Source organism: Venturia canescens, chromosome 2 (assembly GCF_019457755.1).
Source record: "Venturia canescens isolate UGA chromosome 2, ASM1945775v1, whole genome shotgun sequence".
Classification (NCBI taxonomy): Eukaryota; Metazoa; Arthropoda; class Insecta; order Hymenoptera; family Ichneumonidae; genus Venturia; species Venturia canescens.
In genome coordinates, this window is record NC_057422.1 from 21029580 (window position 1) to 21054804 (window position 25225).

Here is a 25225-nt window from a genome sequence, read left to right on the forward strand (position 1 = left end):
CTTCGTTGCAGTGTTTCTTTAAGCAAAACCGATTTCACCACGGAGACACTTGGAATAACGCGCGTTTCCGTAATAATTTCATTCGCGAGACTCCGGCAACGCGGTCGGCCATTTTTCCCGGTTCAGTTCAACCCTCAATCCATTCCCGCGTCTTTTAAGCACAGAAGAACACTCGTATATTTTCGGCTCAGCAAAGTCGTTCGGGCCAATAAAAATGGTGGAAATCCCACGGGACACGACAAGAAGCTTTTCGATCGAATGATTTTTTAAAGCTTAACGAGCCGCTCGAATGCGACAGGACTGTCGTAACTGTTCACAACACTTTGACGCTTTGCGCGATGATTTGAATGCCAGAGACTGTGGCGAGGCCGACTCAGCCGACTGATAGACTATCTTGTATCCTCGGAATTCTCATCGGCATGGGCCAACCGAAGCCTCCATTGTAACGAGGGGAGCCTAGTGGGTTTCACTGTTAAAAGAGGAAAAAAACGAGAGACGAAAAAAGAACGGGAGAGAGAAAAAAATCCGACCAATCCCGACGCGGCTGGCCTCTCATTTCCAATATGGCTGCCAGACAATGCGCACGAGAGGATTGAACGACGTGGTGGGAGAAGTTCGCGCTACCCATGATACCATTCTCCTCTCGTGTGGCTCCCCACTGGGAGAACACCGAGCTCGGAGTGCGACAGAGAAACGGAACTTCGCCATTTGTGTGTGCACACATGGACGGGCGCGTGTATCAATGTTGCTTCGAAGATCAGGGGTGCTTCACCCGGAACACACGATGCTTCCCGACTCTACGATGAGGGGTTGAATCAACCCCTGCACGGAGCATTTCGGCAGAGCCTCTGTTTTCTCGAGATGCAGCAATGGCGGATGTAACGCGCGAATCAACGAGAGCTTACCGCTGATTAGAAATTTATTGGATTTCGGAAATCCTGGAAATAAAAGGAACTGCTTTGGTTTGGAGTTGAAACCGTTCGTGATGGTTCGTCCGTCAAAGTGGGGCAGCTTTGGGTCTGAAGGCTGACAGAATCGAAGGTTCACGCATGCGTTTGTGGATCGATTCAATTCGGATTGTTAACGAGCGAGTGACCCGAAGACGCATTTTCTGCATTGCTCTTCGGATTGAGAAGTTCAAATCCTTTCTCCGAGTTTTTTTTTTATTCCGGAGTAATTTTCTCGAATTGGACGGTTTACTCCGAACGACGCGTCGCGATAAAGCTACAAAAAAATGCACCACTTCGAAGACGACAGCCGGACGATAAGCGCCGTCTAATCGCGCGAGGAATATTGAATTTCTATCGGTTTATGAATAAACTGGTGAACAACCGTACTGCGGCTGATCTCGAAGGTTGTTAACCGCTGCATGGAAACGCGCCGCTTACCGATAAAATCTAAATCCAGTGAAAAATGCCTGCTTTATTGATCTCTTTATACCGACGTCGTCGCTCTCGTTCGCTCTCGACTCGAGGCTCTCACTCGCAGCTCTTCTACAAATACAAATACAATCTTATACACGTAAATCTTTTTTTTTTTTTATCAAGATCAGTCGCATAATCGTCAATGAAGATACGCAGCTTCGGGTAACTATGAAAGAATTATAGAAAATTCCTTGAAATTTCCGGTCTCGCACACTCGGTCCGACTCATTCCGAATAAAAGTTCGTTAAACAGTTCCGTACCAACTGAACAGTTTTGGAGCAACCATAAGGATTTACAGTATTCAGGATTTATCAACATACGTCGCGAATAGAGCGCGTTTTCGATATCACTTCGATTCGCAATACGTTAAACTGAATAATGCGTCTAAATGTTCGTATACTTGATTGCGACGACGGTTCTCATTGATAATAATAATTATATGGTGTAGCCATGGGAGGATCTTGTGAGAATAAAGTGGGAAAGAGAGAGAGAGAGAGAGAGGATTATAAAAAGAAAAGGAGCTGCTGTATCGAAGGAGCAAAAGCGGAGACTCTGCTACGAGAAGCAGCGGTCGCCCATTGTTCTCCACTTCGCTTTTGCCTTTGTCTGCCTCTGACAATATTCCCACTGTTTTTTTTTATCTATTTTTTTTTTCAACCGTGGACCATCGCTGCTCCTCGCTTAGAATCCCCTCTCAGCTTTCGACGAGTATCCAACGGAATTCACCGCCCCCACCCACTGATATTTAAAAAAAGGCTCCATCGCGATGAACTCTCCGAGTTCGGACCAATGCAACCGCATTCGCCGTGAGATGAGCCGGAGGAATGAACCGAGAATTGATTCCTTTCTTTCTCGTTAAAAACTATCCGATACAATGTTTACGAATCGGAAGAGCGGTGGGGAAAAAATCCCGAAGGTGCATTGTTAAAGAATACGCTACGATTATAGCTTCGGATTACAAGTTTATAATTATAAATTATAGCATTGATGTGTACGCAGGTGGATAAGTTTAGGACGTTGGAATATGAAAACGTATAGCACGTTTTCGTTGATTCATTTTTGAGGGCTATGAACAGTGTAAACGTTGAAATTTTAGGTGTTTTTTTGTTTCTTTTATAGATAAAAATCTTTTACATACTCAAAGGTACTGAAATTAGAAAAAATTTTTTTTTTTAATGATATATTTTTGTACAATGGAAAATGTTGTACAAAACGGAAAGATTTTTTATCCCAGCGACTTGAGTCCAATTGCATTTTGTAGGGAAAACGTATGTCTTCAGCATGACGAAGCAGTTTTTTGATAACTTTTGTTTATTTACTTTTATAAACAATTTTTACTGAGAAATTCACAAAAATTGTGTTTTCTTTTGTTCAAATGGTCGCCATTTTTTTTTCTAAGCAATATTTTGAAAATCCCTTACGCCATGCGTAAGAATCTTTTTGGTTTTTTGTCCCGAGACGTTCCACTTTTGAGATTTATTGCTGTCAACGCCGATTCAAGGGGTGCCATTTTCAACAATTTTTATTTATAAAATAAACAAAAAGCACCTAAAAATCCAACGTTAACACTATTCACGCTCCTTAATCGCCTGAAATATTTGTTCACTTGAATGAAATAAAATGCTCTCGAAATTCGACTGTCCAATGACATCGATCGAGCGAAGTGGTTTCGCATGGATCAAGATTGAAGAGACTCGATCGTGGATGATGAGAGTGATTTCGATGGAAATATAAACTTCAGGAATCTTCGACTTTTTCTCCGCGTTTCAACCTCTCTGATACGTCAGACTGGCTACTAGCAATGTTACCAAGTTTTTTTTATTGTTTCCTCGGTGTATGCTGGGAATATATACTGAAGGTTTAAGAATTTAGCAGGCTATCGAACGTCTCGAGCTCTCATACAGGATCCTCTTCGCTTCATTTTTCATGGCTCACCACTGATTTATTAACGATTAACTGCAACTCACTCAGCACTCCAGTGAATATACGTTTGTGTATGTATGCGTGAAACTGGACGGGCAAAAGTTATGCTGGATAACGTAACAATGTCTCGTACTCGATCTTCCAGAATCGTAGTCGTTGAACACGAATTGCGTCTGTAATTCGTGTGTTCTTCATGTATCTTGACATGGGTAAGTAGTTGATGCATGAACTAGTGCTTTTGCCTCATTGTCCTGATCGAGCGGGCCGGTATACGGAACGAAGTTCATCGGAGCGACTTCTATGAGGATAAATCGACATTGAGCCTTTGCCATCCCCTTCAGACATAAACTGGTGTAACTTTGCGATTTTCATGGTGGGATTTGGCATCGACGTGAGGTAAATTCATCTCGAGGATTTAGTTGGGTCCATAAAGCGACTCCTGAAGCCCCGAAGAAGATTGTGCTCCCGGAAGGCAGACTCCGACGCCGAGGACTTCTGGGATGAGATTTAATTCAGCAAGCGATCGTCAAAATTGTCGCGTCGACTGGATGCAAGACTTTTGGAAAGTCTTTTTTCTCAAGTGACACGAAGAAAGTGTTCGAGAGACGATGCTCTCGTATTCCCGGATGAATAACAAGAGGCGACTCGCAATAAACGCTTTGGACAACTCTCGATCTCCGCTATCCAATGATCCACAGACAGTGCGACGTTTTTCAACACTCTTCGGTTCCAATGGCTGAAGACACGACTGTGAGAGGGTTTTTGCTCCGGGTTTTTCATTCGTGACTCAATTAACAAACCAGTAACAGAACAAAGTAGCGAGTTGGTGTGTTTTGCTACGTATACACAATCGACCTTCGATTATGGGCATGGTCGGCGAGCAGGAGCGCGGTTGAAAGAAGTGTAACGTGGGAGACGATGAACCGATGAAAATCGGCGATTGTCAAGGTCGTGCGTATTTCCTTCGTCACGGGCTCTTCCTATCTGTACACCGACTGCACGAGCTGAGGTTTCGTAGTGTGGGAGAGAAAAAAAACGTCAAACGAAAAGTTGGTGAAGGGCTGCTTCACCACCGACCGAAACACGCTGCTCTCTTCGACGTCGCTGTTGGCACACATACGAGTCACTCTGGATGACTTTGCTGCCGGTCAACGAGGCCCTCGCATATAGTTGCTATGCAATGCTATGACGTTTCAGGAGCGTTGATCGAGTTCAACGGGCCATTTTTGAATGAGCGGGTAGTTTGCTGAATCTTAGATCGATCGATTTCTCATTAAAAGGAGAGTTTTGTGCTCTGTTCGCAAACTGCAGGGATTAACGTTCGACATTGCTGATGAATGGGGCTAAGGAGGTAAAAGATTATCAAATTCATCGCTGCGCTTCACCGAACGCGTTTTATTTCGGGTTAGGAAATATGAGACGACATTGAGCTGCGAGGAGCTGGAGTCCCATATTTAGAGCATGCTGATAACTTCACCTGTGGCACGCTCTGTATTGCAAGTTGTCGTGATTCGTCCAATATGACTTTTTTTCACGGTTTTACACGCGCGTCATCCTTCCTGGACCTACCACTGATCGGGTATGACAAAGGGATATTTTTTCTAAGTCTTGCAAAAAGTGAAAAACTTTGAAGTGAAATTGTGTCGTAAAAATGATTCTCGTAACAAAACAACGAATAATTCCTTTCAACTCGGGTCAAACTCCAAAGTGGTTTTTTGTTCTGAATTACCATCAATTTGTGCTTCGGTTTTAAGAAGCGGCAGAGCGTTCGATCCAAATGCGCGCGTCAAAGTCTGCAACGAGCAAAAAATGCAATGGTTCCTAATCTTTGCGGCAGCTCTCGATGCCGTTGAGTGAATAAAAAAAGAGAAGGATCGCAAGGACGCGTGTCTCCCTGGAATATCTGTATAGTACGGCTCCCAAGAATGGTGATGCGGAATTTTATTTTTGCTTCTACGTGCTCAGCTTCCTCGAGAGGATCTTGGGTCTCGGAGAGGAAGAAGAAGAAGAAGAAGAAGAAGAAGTAGAAGAACGTTGCGAGAGTAAAAGAGCACAAAAGAGAGCGAGAGGGAGATTGTGGTGTGATTCCACGACGAGATCCAACTTGTCCAGTCACTCGTGAGATATTCTCTCGAGTGTGTTCATGTCCGACCGGCAGACACGGCTCGACTGCATTAACCGAACTTGAAGCGCCGTAGACGAACGAGGTTCTTTCCTTTCTTCTCTATAATTTCAACTCTTCCTCCATTCACATCCGGGACAAAAAATTCTCTAGTTCTTCGAGTTCTGGAAGAGAAGAGTACGGACGTAAGACAGAAGGAGAAGGAGCAGGGCGGGCGTATCTCTCGTTATCCTTGCGCACAGGTTCTCAGGACGTAGCGGACTGGCGATTGGGCCGCTGAAGGAAAAAAAATAATGTCTCGTCTCGACGCAATAATGACAGGTTGTGCAGCACCAATGGGCCAAAAGTCTGGCGAAAGAGCGAGGGTGAAAGGGGAGAGTGCCTAAGAAGGGCCGATGCAATGGTCCTTCAGGTGACGGGACTCTGACCTCGAGCGACTTCAGCCCGATATACATCTATCCTAAATCAACAAGATTCACGACCGTCAGGAGCCAAAAATCCGGCAGCACTTCACTCTTCGTTCTCTCTTGATCGCTCTTTCCCTCCGTTTGCCTCTTTTGCCTTCAGTCGCCCTCACGTTCGACGAATATTATGTTTGGCTTTACATCTTTCGAGGTACGCAGGTTCCTCAAGGACAAGTGCCAGCTTGCCCATGGATTACCTGGAGAGCTAAGCCCTCGTTGCGACTGACCATGAGCTCGTACCTGTTGGATTCATCAGTGAACGAATTGTGCACTTAACCTGCAGTTTGAGGCAGAAAAAACCCAGAATGACGTCCACGTATATAGATCGCAGCTAATCGGAGAGGCAGAGATATACGCTGGGAAAATTCTTGAATCCAATTGGCGACATCGTTTTTGGTAATTACTTGACTCAATTATATCTTGACACGCAATATTCGTGGAATCGGATGCAAATATGGCCGAATTAAAACCGAATGTGAGTCGGAGAAAGCATAAACTTGAGGCTTACGGGAAAGAACGTTCCAATACGTATTTTTATTAAAAAATCGGACAAATCAATTTCTCCTGTGTGGAAATAGCTCGGAATGAATTCTTCGATGAGCCGTGACTTTGATGTAAGCCAGGAGCAAAAAAGGGGCCATTGTGGCGTCGCAAAGGTGCGGAAGAATCCTTTTCGTCTTGTAATTTTTCATCGTTATAACGTGCCCAGTGACGGACAGATGGAGAAGACTCCTCGTCATCATCATCCTTATACGGATTTTCAATTGCCATCTCTCCTCGCTTTATGATGCGACTTTTATGTTAATGTTTTAATCCGCGTCGACGTTTGCCGATGGAATTGAAACGTTGCGTCGATGTTTGTGCACACGGCATAGCAGCAGAAGAAAAATAAGAAGAAATTTTCTTTTCTTCGTCCGCGGTGCTAGAAATTTACTGAGTATGTACAAGGGGTGAGAAAGAATCTTGAGTTTTATGCTGCACTCGCAGCGTACGGTGTGCATCTTTGTGAAGAGCAACATGGCGGAAAAGTATATTCATTTACCTTCGTATTTTTATATATACGCTTTTCATCTATTTTTTCATCCGAATAATATTGATCTATGAAGAGATATAAAAACGTGATTGGGCGGTAAGAAAATGAGTTTGTGAGCCGATGTTTCTTCGTCCGAGATTAATGATGCTATCAATTAAAATACCATGAAAGCAAAGCCCACGAATGTAACCACGTATAGGCCAGACTCGATGACTTTACTTCGTCATTCTGGCGACGACAGCCTCACGAAACCCATGCAGCCACCTATGAATGAATTATAATAATAGGAAACATCGTAGCAGATCGAGAGTCACGAAGGAGATCAGTTCGCAGAGAGGAAGTAATCCTAGATATATACGAGTTTGCTAACCGTAACTGGAAAAGGGAATTTTTAAGGTACCAACACGAAAAACGGAATTTCGTTGATTCAACAAAACTCATTTGGTCGAAATTTGTTTTGTTGATTCAACTATTGATTATTTGTAGTTCTTACGGCGCAGTTGAGACCTCCGAATATTCTGATTTTAATTATTCGTGCTATTGAAACGACAAAAAGGTTTTTCCTTACGAAAGTACATTTTGTCATGTACACAGTAATTTTTCTTAGTAAGCAAAAAAATGTTTAGTCATTCGCATTCCCAGAGACAAACGGAATATTTTGTTATTGTACAACGCTTCGTAAAAAACATGCAAACCTTTTGTCTGAACAGAACGAAACTGTTAAAAAGTTATTCACAGTTGGTTAACTGACTTATTTTTCTTTGGTTATTATTCAGCAGAACAGAGAAATGAATTTTAAACCGCGTTTCAATGAAATATTTCATCGTAAGGTCACGTGCCATAATAAATTTGTTCATTTTATGATGAAATATGTTGCAGCGCAAACGGCTGGCTGAATCGAGCAAGATTATTTCCCGGTACGAGTGAGAATGAAATTGTTGTACTCCACATTTGTGGAGTTCCATTTAAAATTGAGTGCATTCGGATAAAAATGGGCTTTTTACACGAGCCCGTTTAGAGTTGTAACGTTACAGGAATGTACTTTCATCGCGAATACGATCAAGATGACTAACATTCTATCCGTTCTCCGACGAGCTGCGCAATTAATCAACAATGATCCGAGGTCGCAGCGACGAACGATGCGACCGCGGAAGGTATTTTTGGAACATCACTCGGGCTTTTCTGGCTGCGCGTGCGAGAATACGAGGGCTTTCTTTATTGTTGGAGAATGCCTGTATAGAAGTGATACGAAGTTCCAGGATCGATGGAAAAGGAGGCTTCGGTGTCGGCGCGGAGAAAAATCATCTCTCCGACTCCGTGAACATGCGTAGCCTCGACGACGGAGGGTGGAGGTTCGAGCGAATGGAAAAACGAATGAGCGATATATAAGAGTCGGTGGCCCCCTGAGAGTCCCGCTTCAGCTCTCCCGCGAGTTTCAGAGGTTTGTATGCGTGGCGTGCAACGAGCCACGATATGAGTAATGGTGCGTGCCTGTTCTACCACCCCTGCGCGCCGGGGAACAGAGGACGGGAGGGAGCGGGTATTTCATGTCGCAAGTCATCCCTCCGAGTATTACGAAAGAACGGGAAAGATAATGTATATATGTATAGAGGTGATATGGACAGCAGCTGCCCCCAGAAAGCCCGAGAAAACGCACGAGGCGAGCAACCCCCGAGGGGCTTCTGGCTCGCTGCCGATACGGCAAGGACTACTGCGAGAAGGGCATAAAACATGGCGTCGAAACACGCGCGCTTCCCAAATATTGATTCCCTTGTGGGATATATGCGACGAAGAAGAGACTGGATTCGAAACGCCTTGATGGAAAAAAAAACCGGAGAATTCTTGTACGTGATAAACATTATACATCGTGGAAGGCTGCTGCGCGTGGATTCCATTTTTTCTGTATTATTTATTAATTCTTCTCACGTTCGATCAATTTCAATTTGGAAGTGTGCGTTGGAAGAGAATTCTTACATGCACGGGGAGAAAAAATAATAAGAATTACTATGCTGCCACGGTATTGGGCTTCTATATTACCCATTTTGAAGGTTTGTACCAAAAATATTGTAATTTCCAAGTCAATTCTGAATGATAATTTTTAAATTGCGTATTTTCCTGTGACAAAGGTTTAAACTGTGCTATTTTTTTCTAACATTCTTCACCAAGGAAACGTTGGAAAATTTATGTTGACTCGATGATGAACTGTCAAGTAGAACGACGCTGAAGTTTGCAACGTTGGGGTCCAACGAAATGAAGGAAAAAAAAACATTTGTAATTGACCAATTTGTTTATTTCACGAAGTATCGGTGCAGGTTGAAAAACTACAAATTGCAAATTCGACAGGGAACGAAATTGGAGAATGACTAGAATTATTGAAGAGTTTTTTTTATCATTTCGTTGGACTCCAACGTTGCAAACTTCAGCGTCATCAAGTAGAATTATTATGCCGTTTTGTTATACTTATAGTACTGTTTTCACAATTGAAATTTATAGTAGAACATAGGAAAATTTGAGGAGCTCGAACACAAACATCGATCATACGCCAAAGTGTTGAGAAATTTACTATGGTAAATAACGGAATTTCATCGCGATTGTACGATAATATACCGGTATACACGTGTACCGATGTATTTATTTTGACATCACTCATCAATTTTCATCGAGTCGCTTCACAAAAAATTACTGTAAGAATTAATAAATATTACTGATATAGAACCCAACTTCTATGGCATCATAGTAGTTTTTAGTGAAATTTTCTCTCAGTGTATGAATTTTTGACGTTACTTCTGATCGAGGAGCTCGTGTTAATCACATGGAAAGATTTTGATCATTTTCAAACGAAAATCGATTCCATTCTTCATCAGTTAAGTACTTTTGAATTTGTTTAATTAAGGGCTATGAACAGTGTGAACGTTGAAACTTCAAATGGTTTTTGTTTCTTTTATAAATAAAAATTATTTGGATGAATTTACATAAAACCTTGTGCATCTTTTACATACTCAGAAGTACTGGACATTTTTTCCTTTCATTTTTTTAATAACCCAGCGACTTGATTTGAATTGCGTTTTGTAGGGAAAACGTATGTTTTCACCATGACGAGGCTGTTTTTTGATAACTTTTGTTTATTTACTTTTATAAACAATTTTTACTGAGAAATTCACAAAAATTGTGTTTTTTTTTTGTTCAAATGGTTGCCATTTTTTCTTAAAGAATATTTTGAAAATCCCCTACGTCATGCGACTGCTGATAGCATATATTTTAAGAATCTTTTTGGTTTTTTGTCCTGAGATGTTCCACTTTTGAGATTTGCTGTTAACGCCGGTTCAACGGGCACCATTGTACAAAAAATATTGTAAAAAAAATAAAAAAATTTCCAGTACTTCGAAGTATGTAAAAACGTTTACAAGATTTTATTTAAATCCATTGGACCAATATTTATTTATAAAATGAACAAAAAACACCTAAAATTCCAACGTTTACACTCTTCTTAATTTTGTGGAGGGAATGAAAAATGATTGTTTCTCGTTTTTGCCACGCCTGTTTTCACCCGCATTTTGTGCGCGCCTGAAAATTCGGTAATTATATATTTTCTTCATCCCTCCGCATACTGCGCGACTGCTTTCGAGCAACCAGCCCTGCGTGGCTGTGACCAATCGAAGCGGAAATTAATAGAACGCAAATATGATACGCTGCGTGTGCGGGCACTCTGAACGAGTCTATATTAATTTGTTAAATAAATAATAATGATTTTTTCCTTTCGTCTACATCGAGGACGAGCGAATATTTAATATCTCCGCAAACGCGATGAAAAATAAGCAGAGAATAGATGAAGAAGATGAAAAAAAAAGCATCACCACGCGTGACTTGGGATCGCTAGCATTGACATATGGCGGGAATATAAAGATGGGCGAAGAAGCCGCCATCTTTGCGCAGCTTCCCTACTTCCACTCGAGAATTGAGGCGTGGGAAGCGCCCACAGTTTTACCATTGGTTCTTTCCTTTTGATAATGTTTGACGGCACAAATCTCACTCGTGGATTTTCAAAATATCCAAAGAAACCTCCAATTAGTGGAGATCATGTTTCAGACAAAAGTGTTCCACGCTGTAACACAAAGATAATTAGAAAAAGAGCATGGCGATTTGCGCGTAGTTGCCCATATCGAACAATTTTTTTTGTCTATTTCCGTACAAACGATAATCATTAGTCGTGCGCTACGAGAATGAATTTGCTGATTCAGCAAAATTTTTCGTTGGATCAACAAATCGTGGCGAACGCATGAAGTTTGTTGGTTACACAGAAATTTTCTTGATACAACAATATGTTCGTCGCGACGATGAATATTAATTTGAGCCCAAACAAACGAGGCGTTTGCATTAATGTTTGTTCAAGTCGTTAGCAAATTTAATTTCGTTCACGACGATTCGTTGATCCAACGAAAGTGCTATTGAATCGATAAATTTCTCGTCTCAGTACGTATACGTGGAATGTAATTTTTTAATTTTACCCGGAGAGACATTTATATAAAAAATTACTACGTTTTTATAGTAACGTCGGACCATATCGATATTATAATAAAATAATCGCTGCAGAGTGTGTCAAATAATGCAAAAGTTTGGGGAACCATTACCACAGTCCACCGTAGTAAATATAACGCGCTGTATTATATAAAAAATGAACACCGAGCGAATTTTGATAAAAAACATGAAAAATTGCATCGTTTCATATTTTCCTTTTTACCGTACTTAATTTTGTTCAATAACATAGTAAAATTCATGCGCCCACCAATTATATGAGGCGTTGCGAATATAAACATGAAAATAAACTAGTAGCACGTGGTAAAATTTTGAGCAATCGCCTCGTACATAAGCGGACTTTGTCAAGTATATATATCTTTGTCGAAAAGAAAATTTACTTTTTTACGGACGGTTCGGCTCAACGACACAAACATTTTCGACGTTTCACCAATTTGTCCAGTACAATTGACCAATTTTCAACATTTCACCAAAGACACGAGTGACATTCGGATATCGATGGATCGTTCGATGTAAGAATGTCACAGACCTAAATTTAGCCTGTCGTACATAGTAAAATTTGAGAGAACTGCTTTCGGCATCAAAATTACTATGGACTTTGGTGAAATGTAATAGAATGGCGACCTAGAACAGCGCCGCTACAAAACAGCAAATTTTTCAATGTATTCATCCGAAATATTCGTATATAAAAGTATTTCCGTGTAATTCGAGCCACTCCCGCACGTGCGTGCGGTGGCAGATCTTACCTTCGTTCGGCGCATGCTTTAGATTCGCGTCGATTCATTAATGTGCCTTTTTATCATAAGTATATTCAGCGTTCGTGCACTCATTCATGGCAGATAATATTAAATAATGGAAATTTAGTATCCGCACGAATTCTCGCGATTCCGTCGCGCCTAAGTTGAGCCGATGGATGAAAAAAATGTCCCAAAGTAGCTCTTCGGATGGCTGCATCGCGTGGAAGCATAAAAAAAGTGTAGCAAGCAAGCGTGGACGTAAGAAGACGATGTCATTGCCAATAATATTTCATATTTCCCATTCTCATTTATAAAAATAGCGATAATTCAACTTCTCACCTTTTCATTCGTTCTCCACGTGCATGGTGGATATTCGATTACAGTAAAATTCACGCTGTGTTAAAGCGAAAATGAGGCTCGATAGGATCGCGAGTAGGCGAGTACGAGAGTTCTCATTCGATGCGAAGTTCGTATATATCGCGGCCCTCCCACCGATGGAATAAAAACCGATTTCGTTTTTTTTCGTTCTCTCTGTGTATCTTTTTATTTCGCCGCGCATACTTTAAAATGTCAGCGCGATAGAAGGAGGTCTATCCTCGTACCGATACGCTCGTCGGACATTTTTTTCATTGTAATCGTTACTTTCCGGCCGGTCGCGATGAGCAGTTTATTCAAGGAAGGTCCGCGCGCACGCGTTACAATTCTCAGTAATCCGGTAACGGTCTCAACGCGATTTTATTGCTATCCGCATTCGAACGTTCATGAGTAATCAACGAAAGATGAGCCAATAAAAAATTTCGACGGATGTGAGTAGTCGATTGCTCGCGCACATTAGAAAACTCGGTCTGTTACTTTTATTTCTTCTACGAAAGAGAAGCTATTTCATTAAATGCGAAGTCTTTCATATATTTATGCACATGCTTTCGCGAGGTTGCGTGTCGCACTCCGGCGGTGTAGGAAACGAGGACGTAACAATCCTGCATTTAAATTTTAAATAAAAATCTCGTTTTAATAAAACAACATTTAATGAGACGTATCACGCAAATATGAAGATCAATTCCGTTAAAAAAGGAGCGACGTATTCGTTTTATTTTTTATTCGTTATTAAGAAACGCATGATATTTGATTCGAACGAGAAGATTAATTCGCGTCAAGCAAAGCGTTTATTAATGACAAATAAAGTCTATTTCATGCATGCGCGTAGACGCCATTTCTTTTTCCTATCGCGAGAGCAAGAGGCATATTTTTTGTCTCGGTTTACAACAGGACGGCGCGGTACGGAACGAAAAAAAATAATCGAAGCGAAAGACGACGATGGCATATGAGTTATTCGTCCACGCGTGTGTGCCTGTGTGTGTATTTCTGAGGTCTGTAATACACACATACGCATACATGTAAAACTTGTGTTGGCCCACGGGCATTCTTACGACTCGAATGATCCATTAATCAAGACCCCATACAACGAGAGCTGAGCTCGAGACTCCCGGGGTCGCGGATTCGATCGATCGCTGAGACGAGATTGCCACGTAATGAGAGTCCTGCTCTCCCCATACACAAATTTCTATATACGTGTACGTAATATGGCTTATTGCGCTTTCCGAGGGTACAAAACGGAGCCGCGGTGCCGCCTTTCGGTATAAAACGTGCTCCGATTCATTTTTATATACATATGAAAGGCTCCAACTTTTGGAAGAAGAGGCCAAAATGCGCTTCAATTCTCGGAGCTGCGAGTTGAGACGAGGATGACCCGCGCCGCCATTCCGATTTTATCGGGGCCTTAATATCGTGCCCTCACGAGCGCAAGATCCTGTTAGAAATTTGTGAATGAAACAAAGCAACGTTTGTCTCTGCTCGATCGAACAACAGTCCAAATGCCGCGATCGCTCGAAAGAGTTACATGACATTACGACGTTCGATGATCTCTCGCACGCGGAGGCAGTCACCGACCGGCTTAAAAGAATCAAGAGACTCGAACGCCCGTGTTTTACCTTATGATCCGAAATGCACGTAAATTTTATTCTGGAAACTTCGAATTTGACGATCAACGTTAATTTTAGGCTCATCGACCAATTTGCTCGATCACACAGCGCTTTTTCTTTCGATTAACTCGTGACGGTCATTCGAGCTATTGATTAAGTTTTTTTTTCGTAACGATTCGCCCATAGCAGCGCCCGGAGAACGGCCTATCGTAGCAGAAAGAAAGGTGCTCGTGTGCGCGGTGCACTCCTGCACGCAAAGTAATTAAATGCCCGCGTGAATGCGGAGAGATGTGTGCGTACGTGTGCATGCTCGTGCGAGGGAGCGGGAGAAAGAATGAAAAGGGCCGGGCCGATGGCGAGAGATGAAGAACGTCAGTAAAGAGTGGAACATATGCTCGTAGAGACGAGGGCGTTTCCGAAGCCACTCCCCGACCTCAAAACCTCTCTTATACGGTTTTGTCGAACAGGCAACAACAACAGTCTTGGACGTAATATTCATTCTCATTTAATGCAAGACATGAACTGTATGAGAACTACGAATACGAGCGATAGTTTGGACTCGCAACGATTCGAGATTGAGGAAATATCTTGCGATCAGTACGAAACTTGGATTGCGAAATTTCTTACAAAGTTAGTCATCCCGTATCGAGGAATTCGGTGGTTGAATATTTTATAAGGAAATAAATATTCCGCAGAGAAATTGAGGGGGTCACCCCGTTTGGCAACCAGGTTTTTTGGGGTTTTCTCGCGATTTTTTTGAGGCGAGGAAAAAAACGTAGACTTTTGAAATTTGAAGGGTTTATTTATTGGTATTTCGACTCTATGATAGAATTTTTAAACTCTGATTTGAATCTGAGCGTTTTTATTTGTTAAACAGTGGCTGTCGCCTGAATTAAAATCAGACAGAAACATTGAAAATTGAAGGATTTTCGACCTTTGAAATATTTTTGAAAATTAAATTTTTTTGTAAGAACACCCTATAAAATCGGGCTGCCACGCGGGGTGACCCTCTTTGGGTTCGGCTATATTCCCGCGCCATCTCCAATGAGGGTTTTGAAGTTCCATACGAATATTTGGAGGACTTTGAATACTTAAAGACCATGACGCTGAAGTTTGCGACGTTGGAGTCCAACGAAATGATTTTTAAAAAGCCTCCAATAATTCCAGTAATTATCCAATTTCGTTCCCTGCCGAATTTGCAATTCGTAGTTTTTCAAGCTGCACCGATACTTCGTGAAATAAACAAATTGGTCGATTGCAAATGTTTTTTTTTTTCCTTCATTTCGTTGGACTCCAACGTTGCAAACTTCAGCTTCGTTGAAGACCTTCCTTCCCAGATAAATCGAATTATTCGCGAGTTTAGTCTCAAATTTTTCAACGAACTTTCTTATCGCGTTCGACGATTATTACGTCCCTAAAGTCTCACAGTATCGGATTCTGCAACGTTGAAACGCAACGAAATTTATTGTATTTTTTATTCAATTAAGCGCACCATTGGTTTGTACAACTCTCGACGATGATTGGACAAACAATCGGGATCCGAGAGCTAAGTAGCTGCGGAGAAAAATGTGGTTCTCGATGAATTCCAACGACGTCAGCTACAACGCGGTGAACGCGCGCTTCCGGCACAAAAATCCGTTGAACTTGCCGAATAAAATAATCCGTCGTTGAGATGACGACCGGATTCCGCGTAGTAAGATCGTCCGAATGATCTTATATAAAAATGATTAGCCGTTGTAACCTGGGAGGAGCAGTTTCAAGTATAACAAGATTGAAAAGAAAGTTGTCGATGAATTACGGCACTGAAATTCGGTTCGGTCGGAGGCTTATCGAATATTTGTTTCGTTCGCCCAAGATTAGAATCTCTCATTAATGTTCGATGTATAGGATTCGTCGATTACGTAATGAGTGAAAAGAAAGAGGCGTATACGCGTGAAAAAGGTACACCGGAGGGGCGATGTGTGCGCGTCGTTGTAAGTCGTAATCGGTTTCGCGCCTTGTGTTTCATGTTAATTGGACAGGTAGCAGGCGCGGTCGGTCGGTGCGCTCGGACGTGTATGGCAATGGGATTCAGCGCGAAAGATGTTTCGATCGGTTTCCTTACAGGGTGGGATTCGAAATTTCGAATAACCGAATTGTAGAATGGTCGATATTTCGAAATTAATAAATTCGTCATGTAAGATTGGAGAAAAATAAGTAATTCGAAATTCTTATTCCCGATCGACTATATTTAGCAGATTACGTCTTTAATCGAATATTTTTTCTTTGAATTCGCATTTATTCGAAAATATATATTTCGATAGTTTGCATTTCGAATGCAATTTTTACAGACCGTACGAATGTCAAAAGTTCATATTTTCGAATTCAAAATGGAGAGTAATTGTTTTACAGACAGACCAGAATATAGAGTAGCAAAAAATCGAAAGTGAATTTTTCGAGCTTATAAAACTTGGATATGCGGAATAGCGATAGCTCGGAAAGGCGAAAGTCAAAATGGCGATGTTTAAAATTGGAGATCACCGGTCTGAGTAAGTGAGTGAGTAAGACGCGTGTATTTGGAGCTCCGCTGCATTTATTTATTTTGATCGATCGACTTTCTAACGTTTCGCTATTTTGACCGTTCGACTTTTTGGTGTTTCAGTATTTCAACCTCAGTAATATTTGATCTTTCGTTATTATATTTTCAAAATTGTGAATTTTCACAGTATCGCTGACTATAGTAATTTATGAATCGAAAGAGTGATAGTCGAATTTTCGAAAAATCGATATTTTAGTCATCGTTCTATGGGCGACTGTTACATTCTATTTTCGATGTAAAGGTGCTTCGAACCTTGCAGTTTCTGCTTTATTTATTTTCGGCATTCAAAGCTCTAGTCGAATCTATCCGTCTCCATATTATCATTCGAAGTTTATAAATTCGAGATTTTAGCTGTTCGAAATTTTAGTCATTCCAACATTTGATCCCCACCCTCCTTACAAATTGCAACTTAATTTTGACGTGCCATTTTATCGCCGAGAAAACAAAAAATCTTTGCCGGACACTAAGGAAATGATATTTGATTGCGGCTCGCGCGCGAGTCATTATATTTGTGAAAACAAAACTCACCGGTTTCCAAGTCAACTGTGTAGGATAATCCAGCCCACGGATCCTCTTCCTTCGGCTTTTCGTTGTCCTCGGCATCTTCCTACAAATCAATTGCGAGTTAACGACGATGCATGTGAAATTTCTTGAGGCAAGTGCGCTATGCGACGTTGTAGCTGAAAGAGGCGGGGGGGCGAGGTGAGAGGCAACGATCATAAATAAATGAACTCAAGGAAACAGCACGCAATCGCACCGTTATGACCGAATGACGTTGAAGTTTGCAACGTTCGAGTCCAACGAAATGATGTAAAAAAAACTCTCCATAATAATTCGAGTAATTCTCCAATTTTCTTCCCTGCCGAAATTCCGATTCGTGCTTTTTCAACCAACACCGATGCTTCGTGAAAAAAAAAATCGGTTAATTACAGGCGTTTTTTTCCTTCATTTCGTTGGACTCCAGCAAACTTCAGCGTCGTACGACCGAAGCTTTTGATGCGCATGTGCGCATGTCTCAAAGAAAAAGAAACGCTCAACATATCGCGCTGTAATATACATAAATATAGGTGTGTGAAGACGTCTTAATCAAGACGCGATCTTCTGGAGAGGAGAATATACAGAGAAAGGGCATGAAAGGTGGATGAATATGGGCCCTTGACGTCGGAGCATAGGTCGACGTAATATCTCATGGTGTTCACAAAGATCGTTTCACTACATAGCGTCGTACACAGGGTAAGGTTGTAGCTTTGCTTGCATGCTCGCTCCCTTCATCCGTCTGTACGCTTCAGAGTAAAATGAGTTTAATGAAAACAGCATTGTACTTCGTCCATTAATCATATGCCCGAAGGTTCTGATAACGGCTGTGGCCAACCACGAGCTTCGCCTCCGTCCTTTTCACTCACAACGCTCGAATGTGCGTGCCCACACGCGTGTGGGTGTGCGTGTCCGTGTATAGGGCAGCGTTATTTTCCCCTGCCCCGCCTTCGATACCATTTTTTTTCACTGATCGTTATGGGAGCGCAGCAGCTACGAAGCAGCTCGGGATGTATCGCCATTGAGGGAGGAAGCTTCGATTCGATGGATATACACCAATGAAAGACTTATGCCTCCATACGTGAAATACACCAATGATAATACACATCTCGTTGAAACCCGCGCGTGAGTTATGATTCGAATGAAAATGGATCTCGGCGAGTCTCCTCGTACTCCGGTGTTAGGATGTACAAAGAATGCGTTCATGCCTGCGGAGGGCCTTGAATGTCGGCTTCTCAGAGGCATTTTTTCCCCATTTGTGCCCTCGTCCCGATGCGACAATGGACCTCCTGTCATCGCATTCTCCGCATTGCGTACCTGCATCGCTGACGTAGCTCTCAATTAAGACTCCTCCCAGGATGGACGCATGACCTTTACGGTGCTCCGAGAAAGACTCGATCGACCACACGTTTGCGAGCATCTTCGATCTTCACGCAAATGTACACGACAGCGATTCAAATCTTCCCAGGTTCATTGTCTTTGAGGCACGACTCTTCTGATAAGTTCATTTATCGCTTGGCTCGTGTGCGATCTGAAGCAGCTGCGTCAGTCGTTATTAAGTCGCTGGAGCGAACGCACTTTTATTTATATTCATTGTTATTCGATATACATATGCAATGATTCTTTTCAGAGGAATATCATTTATCGTGTATCGCTCTCGAAGTCCTGGCTTCTTCAGCACTTATTTGCAATTTTCCTCGGAAGAAAACATTTGATAAATCTTTGTTGTACATAGGATGATGAAAATGACGGATGGTATGAAATACCAAGGGAAATATCGAGTCGAAGCGTTTTGTTTCGTCTTCCGTATATTGTCTCCTTCGTCCCTGTGCCTTAAACACGGTTTATACAACTAAGCATTTATAGTTCCAAGACGCCTTGCCGACGCCCAGTCACGTTTAACGTGAATCATCAAAAATCCGTTTTGAAGATCGAGATTGTTTCATCGGCCACGAATTTGGCGGATTCGATTCTTGGACTTGTTGCTTTTCCGTTGATCGTGCGGACTCGAGCACGTGCCAATTCTTCGGATGAAAGTCATTGATATTGGATTAATAAGTATAATTGTAATAGAGCAAGATAGAGAGAGAGAGAGAGAGAGAGACAGACAGACAGAGACACAGCATAATTTTCCTGTCACAATTCTGAGCTCGAGCGAGGGAGAGAAGAGTGAGATGAGAATTCGATGAATAAATAATTAATCGCACGAGGGGTGAGACTAACAAAGACCGAGAACAAACAAACTCAAAATCGAGTGTACCCTGTCGCGCCATGTCGTTTATCAGCCCTGATCATCTCAATCCGACAAGAAAATGTTACTAAAAACATTGAAAGAAAATATTTCGTATTCCACGCATGGAGCTTTGCGAACGTGGGTTCGGAAGAAGACGCAAAAAAGGCATCAACGAGTATAGAGCGTTTTCAATTTCCACAGAAAGAACCATTAATACGTCTAGATTTCCACATGTGAATGTGTATATAATATCTATAAACACAAAAACACACGCGCACAGAAGTTCAAGTGTGTGTGCAGTTTGTTGTAGAAACGTGGCGCAACTCCAATCTCCTTCGCCCCATTTTCATCTCTGTCTCTCTCAACGCTATCTCCCTTGGGCCAACCAGGGCGTTCCGGCTGATCCTCTTCAGGGTCCATACGTATTATCCAGCATCCGCAGCGTCGAGAGGCCAGCACGTTTTCCATGCGTCCCTTCGGCCCCTCGGATTCGCCCCTCGATCTTTCCTCTCTTCTCCCCACCCTCGTTCCACTGTTTCAACCCTCGTGCAGAATGAAACTGGTCCAACCAACAGCGGAGAATGGATTCCGAGGGAGCAGGACATTTATCATCATGTCTCTTTTTCCTCCCCACTATATTTTTCTTCTCATTTCGTCCCGTTTCTTTTCTTTTCATCATTGTTGTTCCTTTCTCTCCCCCTCCTATTTTGAGCACTTCGTTCTCTGGTATTGGTCGAATTGAAGAGTGGTCTCACGATACGCGACCATCCAGCGAGGATTTTTGGGCGAATGAGCTAGGCGATCTCCTTTTCTTTGATCCCTCTCTTTCTTCTATTTCTTTCGATGCTCTTAAAACACCACACGGAGTATAGACTAAATTCGCATTCCTCGTCTGAGCAACGGTTTTCATTGAGTTATCTGCATGCACGAAGAGTAATTGTGTATATAATTTATGATCTTTCAAATGCTTGACGCATTATCATTTGGTAAATAATAATCTGGTATCGCAAATTTTTATTTACCGAAATCGTCAATGAGGTATTAACGCGAACAATGGAAAAATCGGTCATCAAGCTTAGGAGTGGATCAAGCTCATGGAATGCTTTGTATCAAAATATATATAGTCTTTGTCCAATTGTTGTTGACTAGTCCTGTGTCATCAGCCCGTGAAAGAGAGTTGTCCAATGTATTAAAAATTTTGACAGCTCCATCAAGTCCCACTGATCGAGGGGACAATGCTTCGATGACATTGGTCTTCTCAGGTATACGCAAAAACGACTTAGACTCGCTTTTCATGGAATCTTTCTAGTTGGGAAATCGGTTTAATCGGTTCATTCGGCTCCAATTACCAGAATGATTTGAAACGTCTATTCAAGTGTCTTCTGGAAGTTTTGAGACAGTAGTTATGCTTACCATATTCAGTAAGCAATGCGGAAAATAACTCAATTGAACATGGAATATATACGAGATAAGGTCGCGTCACGGAAAGTCATTTTAATTATTCTCGATATCGATATTTTTGAAGAATGACAATATGCGGATTAGGGTGGGTCAAAAAAATCGACTTTGTTTTTTTTTTGGATCGGACACAGAAAAACTCTAAAAGGTACTGACCAAAAGTGAGCTCTTGATATTAAGGGAAAGATCTTCTTCATTACGGTTTTCCATTTTCATTTCAGTCTCATATAAAAATGACCATATTTCATCTTTAATCCATTGTTAAGCTAATCCCCTCTACATATTTTTATAGGAAATTGAACGCTCTACAAAAAAGGTCTCTTATGCTTTTTTCATTAACCTAACCATTTACAAAATATTCGGAGTCAAAGTTTTTATAAGTCCGAAAAATATAACTCAACAGTCGGTTGAGACATGATTTTTTGTTTATTCTCCGGATACTGCACGGCACTGGAACGTCTTGGAAAAAAGTTTCAAAAATGACCCTTATTTTCCGAACGGAGAATAGAGAAACGAGCAGGTTACCAAAAAAAGATTTTGTTGGGTTCCGAGAGTGTGAATGTTACCCCGTCAATGTCTCGATCGAAATTCTTACAGAAAAGAACCACTTGACGTTCGGCTAAGAAAGTACGATGCGAAATATTGAAGGAAACTTTTTTCCAAGATTTGGGCAACGATCAATGAGGGTTACAGTTCATTTTGTCATTGTCAGAATTATTCCTGCCACAAAAAATGAATGAAGCGCGAAGGTCTCAGATAGAAAAAAAAAACACGTTGAAACATCGGAGTTCTTCGGACAGCGATGGCGGCGCGGTGTCTTGAGCAGTCCTCAAAGGACGATTATATTAGTACAGTCGGAAAAAAGGGGTAGAAAGAATCGACGACAACGTGAAAGAAGGAGAAAGAAGGGGAGGAGAAAAGAGAGTGAATGGGAAACATAAGAGAAAGGGAAGGAGATATGAGAGAAAAATGAAAAGGGGAAAAAGAGATGAAGGAGTCTTGCCAAGAGTCGGCGATGCAACGTCATCGCAGAATTAACCGATCCGGGATCGATGCCCAACGAGCGCCACCACATCGTGAAAACGTGCCTCCGATATCACTTCGATATTTCGAATATCCACGCAGCTAACATTTCTCAATCCGATGTGAAATTATGGCGGAATCATTCGGAAACGTTTCGGTTCGGGTCCTTTTTTTTTTTACTGAGATTGCAAGGCGATTTTCGGTGCTTGCTATAGAAATGCAGAGGCTATAGCAACATACACGGAGAGAAAAAATTAGTAATTTTAATTTCCAAGTCAATTCCGAATAAAAACTTTCAAATTGCCTATTTTGCTTTGACAAGGGTTTAAACTGCGTGCTTTTTCTTCCTACGTAGTTCACCGAGGTCACATTGTAAAATTTATGTTGACTCGATGATGAACTGTTAAGTAGAATTATTAATGCCGTTTTACCCTAGGGTTAGTACTGTTTTCACAATCGAAATTTATAATTGAACATAGTAAAATTTGAGGAGCTCGAAACAAGCATCGATGATCCGCCAAAGTGTTTAGAAATAAAATTGCTATGGTACATAGCAGAATTTCATCGGCGCTTGTACGATAATATATCGGTACACGTGTGTACCGATGACGTGGAGTTTTACTAATTTTGTACTTTTTACTAATATTTTCTCCGCGTAGTCGACGAGCCGGAAAGAACGAATAATTGGAATCGAAAGATCAATTGGTAATTTCGCTGGTAGGGAAAGCGGACTCGAAAAGCGGATGGGAGCATGCTCCCTCAACGACTTGCAGGATATCGAGTAAAGACAACATGAAAAAAGGAATCCGAGAGAAAGACCAAGGAGCGATGGACAAACAGATTGCGGGATCTTTCCGTCTCTACAGAGGAGAGATCGTATCCTGGCGCAAATAAGGGCGCGTGGGTTGACGGCGTCAACCACATTGATGGCGCACTTCGTGGCTAATCTCATTGAGGTGTCCGATCCCGAACACGGCTTCTGGGAGATTTCCCAGCTTAAGAGTTGCACCTTTTTTGCCGACGCGACGCTCCGGTCTTGAGATTCCAGCAGATTCGTAGCGAAGAAAAAAAAATAGTGGTGAGCGCAGGTTACCATTTTCTCAGCAGGTAAATTTCAAAGAGTCATCCAAGCGTCATCAAAAAAGTTGCTTACGAACTCAGCTGCTTTGCTTCCGCCTTATCACGAACTGTCGGTTGACCCAGGAACTTTGACGTTCAAAGCGATTTTGTTCAAGTCCCAAATGTTGCGAGCCAGTGTTTCCATGGTTGAACAACCCCGCCGATCTGGCTTTCAGAACTCATCGGCCTCCAAATAATCAAATGAATCGATAAAATTTCCATTTTCTCAAATCCACTATTTTCCAAAATCCAGGATTCACGACCTTGTGACATTTCCTAAACAAAAATCCGTCGCGAGCCAATCTGATCGCGGCTGCTTTCTGGTCATTTTATAACTGCCGCGGTTAGATGGAATTCGCCCCATATTATTTAGGCCGTAAAGCAAAATGCTCACGATCGATGCTCTGTGACGCCTAGATACGAAATGATCCCTGGGTATTGACTGATCCTCTGCAAGATTGGCTTTTGCCGCACGCACCGCGCGATCTGTGCATTTGTATACGAAAGCAATGATGGACGCACATTAGCGCCGATGCGGCATTGACGACCAAGGAATTATATACATGCATATTTTTTCAGAAGACGAGACATGGATAGACATACACGTATAGTTTTGTATACGTTATATATATCGTGATGAGATAGCCACCCTGAAGAGAAGGGTCGGAGTGTATAGTTCGGCGACAATAGGGCAACGTCACCTTCAACACACGCTCACGAGTATATTAAGTACTGTGTATGCATGTCGCTGATCCGACCACACCGAATAGATTTCCCATCGATATCGCGACTGGCACTGGACGCTGACACGAATCATCTTTTCGATCTCTAACCAAAGACAATATATATAGACGCGTGTAACGGGCCAGTGGCTGAAAACGTAAGCTCGCGTGTTTCCGTGGTATACGCAACCTCTTAATGAGATCTAATCTTGGGACGCGTGCTTTCTTGACGGGAGCTGACCAAATTGACGCGATCCAAGTTCATCGCGGTTACACCGATTATAACTGCGCAGTTTTTGTTTTCATCACGTATTTATCGATTATTTACGAATACTTTTATATATACTATTAGGAATTTAGGCTGTGCGAGATAAAAACGAGAATTTTTTCTCTGCGTCTAACCGAGGAAGTTGAATTAATGTAAAAAAAGAATCCCGAAGCAGAGCTCACAGAATAGTATATTACACTACAAGGGCAGAAAGTTTGATATTCCTGCACTGGCACTGGCAGTTGGATATTCTTGCACGAGCGAAGCGAGTGCTGCTGGTCGGGGGGGCAGGCATCAAAAAAACAAAATTAGCAAAGATAATTAATATGAATATTTGCATTCCTATGAACCTGAAAATAGATAATTATTCCGAACGACTATATTCATTTTATCAGTCTGGTCACTTTAGTTGGGCTGTCACATTGATTTTATCTGGAAGGATAAAGGTATGTTATTCGTTCGGATTTGTAACAGTATAGAACTGTTTTGATAATAGTGCTTGGAAATAATATGGCATTTTCATAACATATTTCCGAATGAATAACATAACCTTATTCGTACGGTTTGCGGATGACTAGACACAACCTTTCAAAAAACACGTAAGCAATATCGGTTCAAACGTCAAACGTCAAAAGTAAAAAAAATAATTACGTCAAACCTTTCGGAATGTAGAAAAGAGTTTTTGCTCCCGCTGAGACAAATGAAGCGCGTGCAGTTTTGACAGCGCAGAAATGTTATACGGAGGACAGAAAAAAAAATTTTTGCGCCCGCTGTCACAGCGAGCGTGTTTTTTTTTTTTACTAATGCAGGAATGTTGAACTTTCGACCGAGGTATGAAGAAAAGTTATTTGGAACAGCGCATCGCGATTGAAGTTTTTCCATATGAATAAATCATGAAACTACTGGGATCTCGTATCACAATAACTCTTCAGGAAAAAATCACAGAAAAACTACAAGAATGTGTTCTTATAGAAAATTAATTTCCCTACAAAAAAAGTCATTGTGAACAATGAACTCGTAACAACCGTTTTGGTACTATCACCGTTTGAAGTTGAATCGATAGAAAAAAAATGTT

The 25225-nt window shown here is 41.7% G+C and overlaps 1 protein-coding gene across 10 annotated transcripts in view; it reads right to left on the reverse strand.

Moving 5' to 3' along the window:
- Window positions 1–25225, reverse strand: part of cnc (cap-n-collar) — a 117587-nt gene that overhangs the window by 42930 nt on the left and 49432 nt on the right. For all 10 annotated transcript variants that reach the window (XM_043411575.1, XM_043411573.1, XM_043411574.1 and 7 more), the window contains one exon: window positions 17322–17400. In XM_043411575.1, the coding sequence (XP_043267510.1) occupies window positions 17322–17400 (79 nt within the window). The remainder of the gene's footprint in view (window positions 1–17321; window positions 17401–25225) is intronic.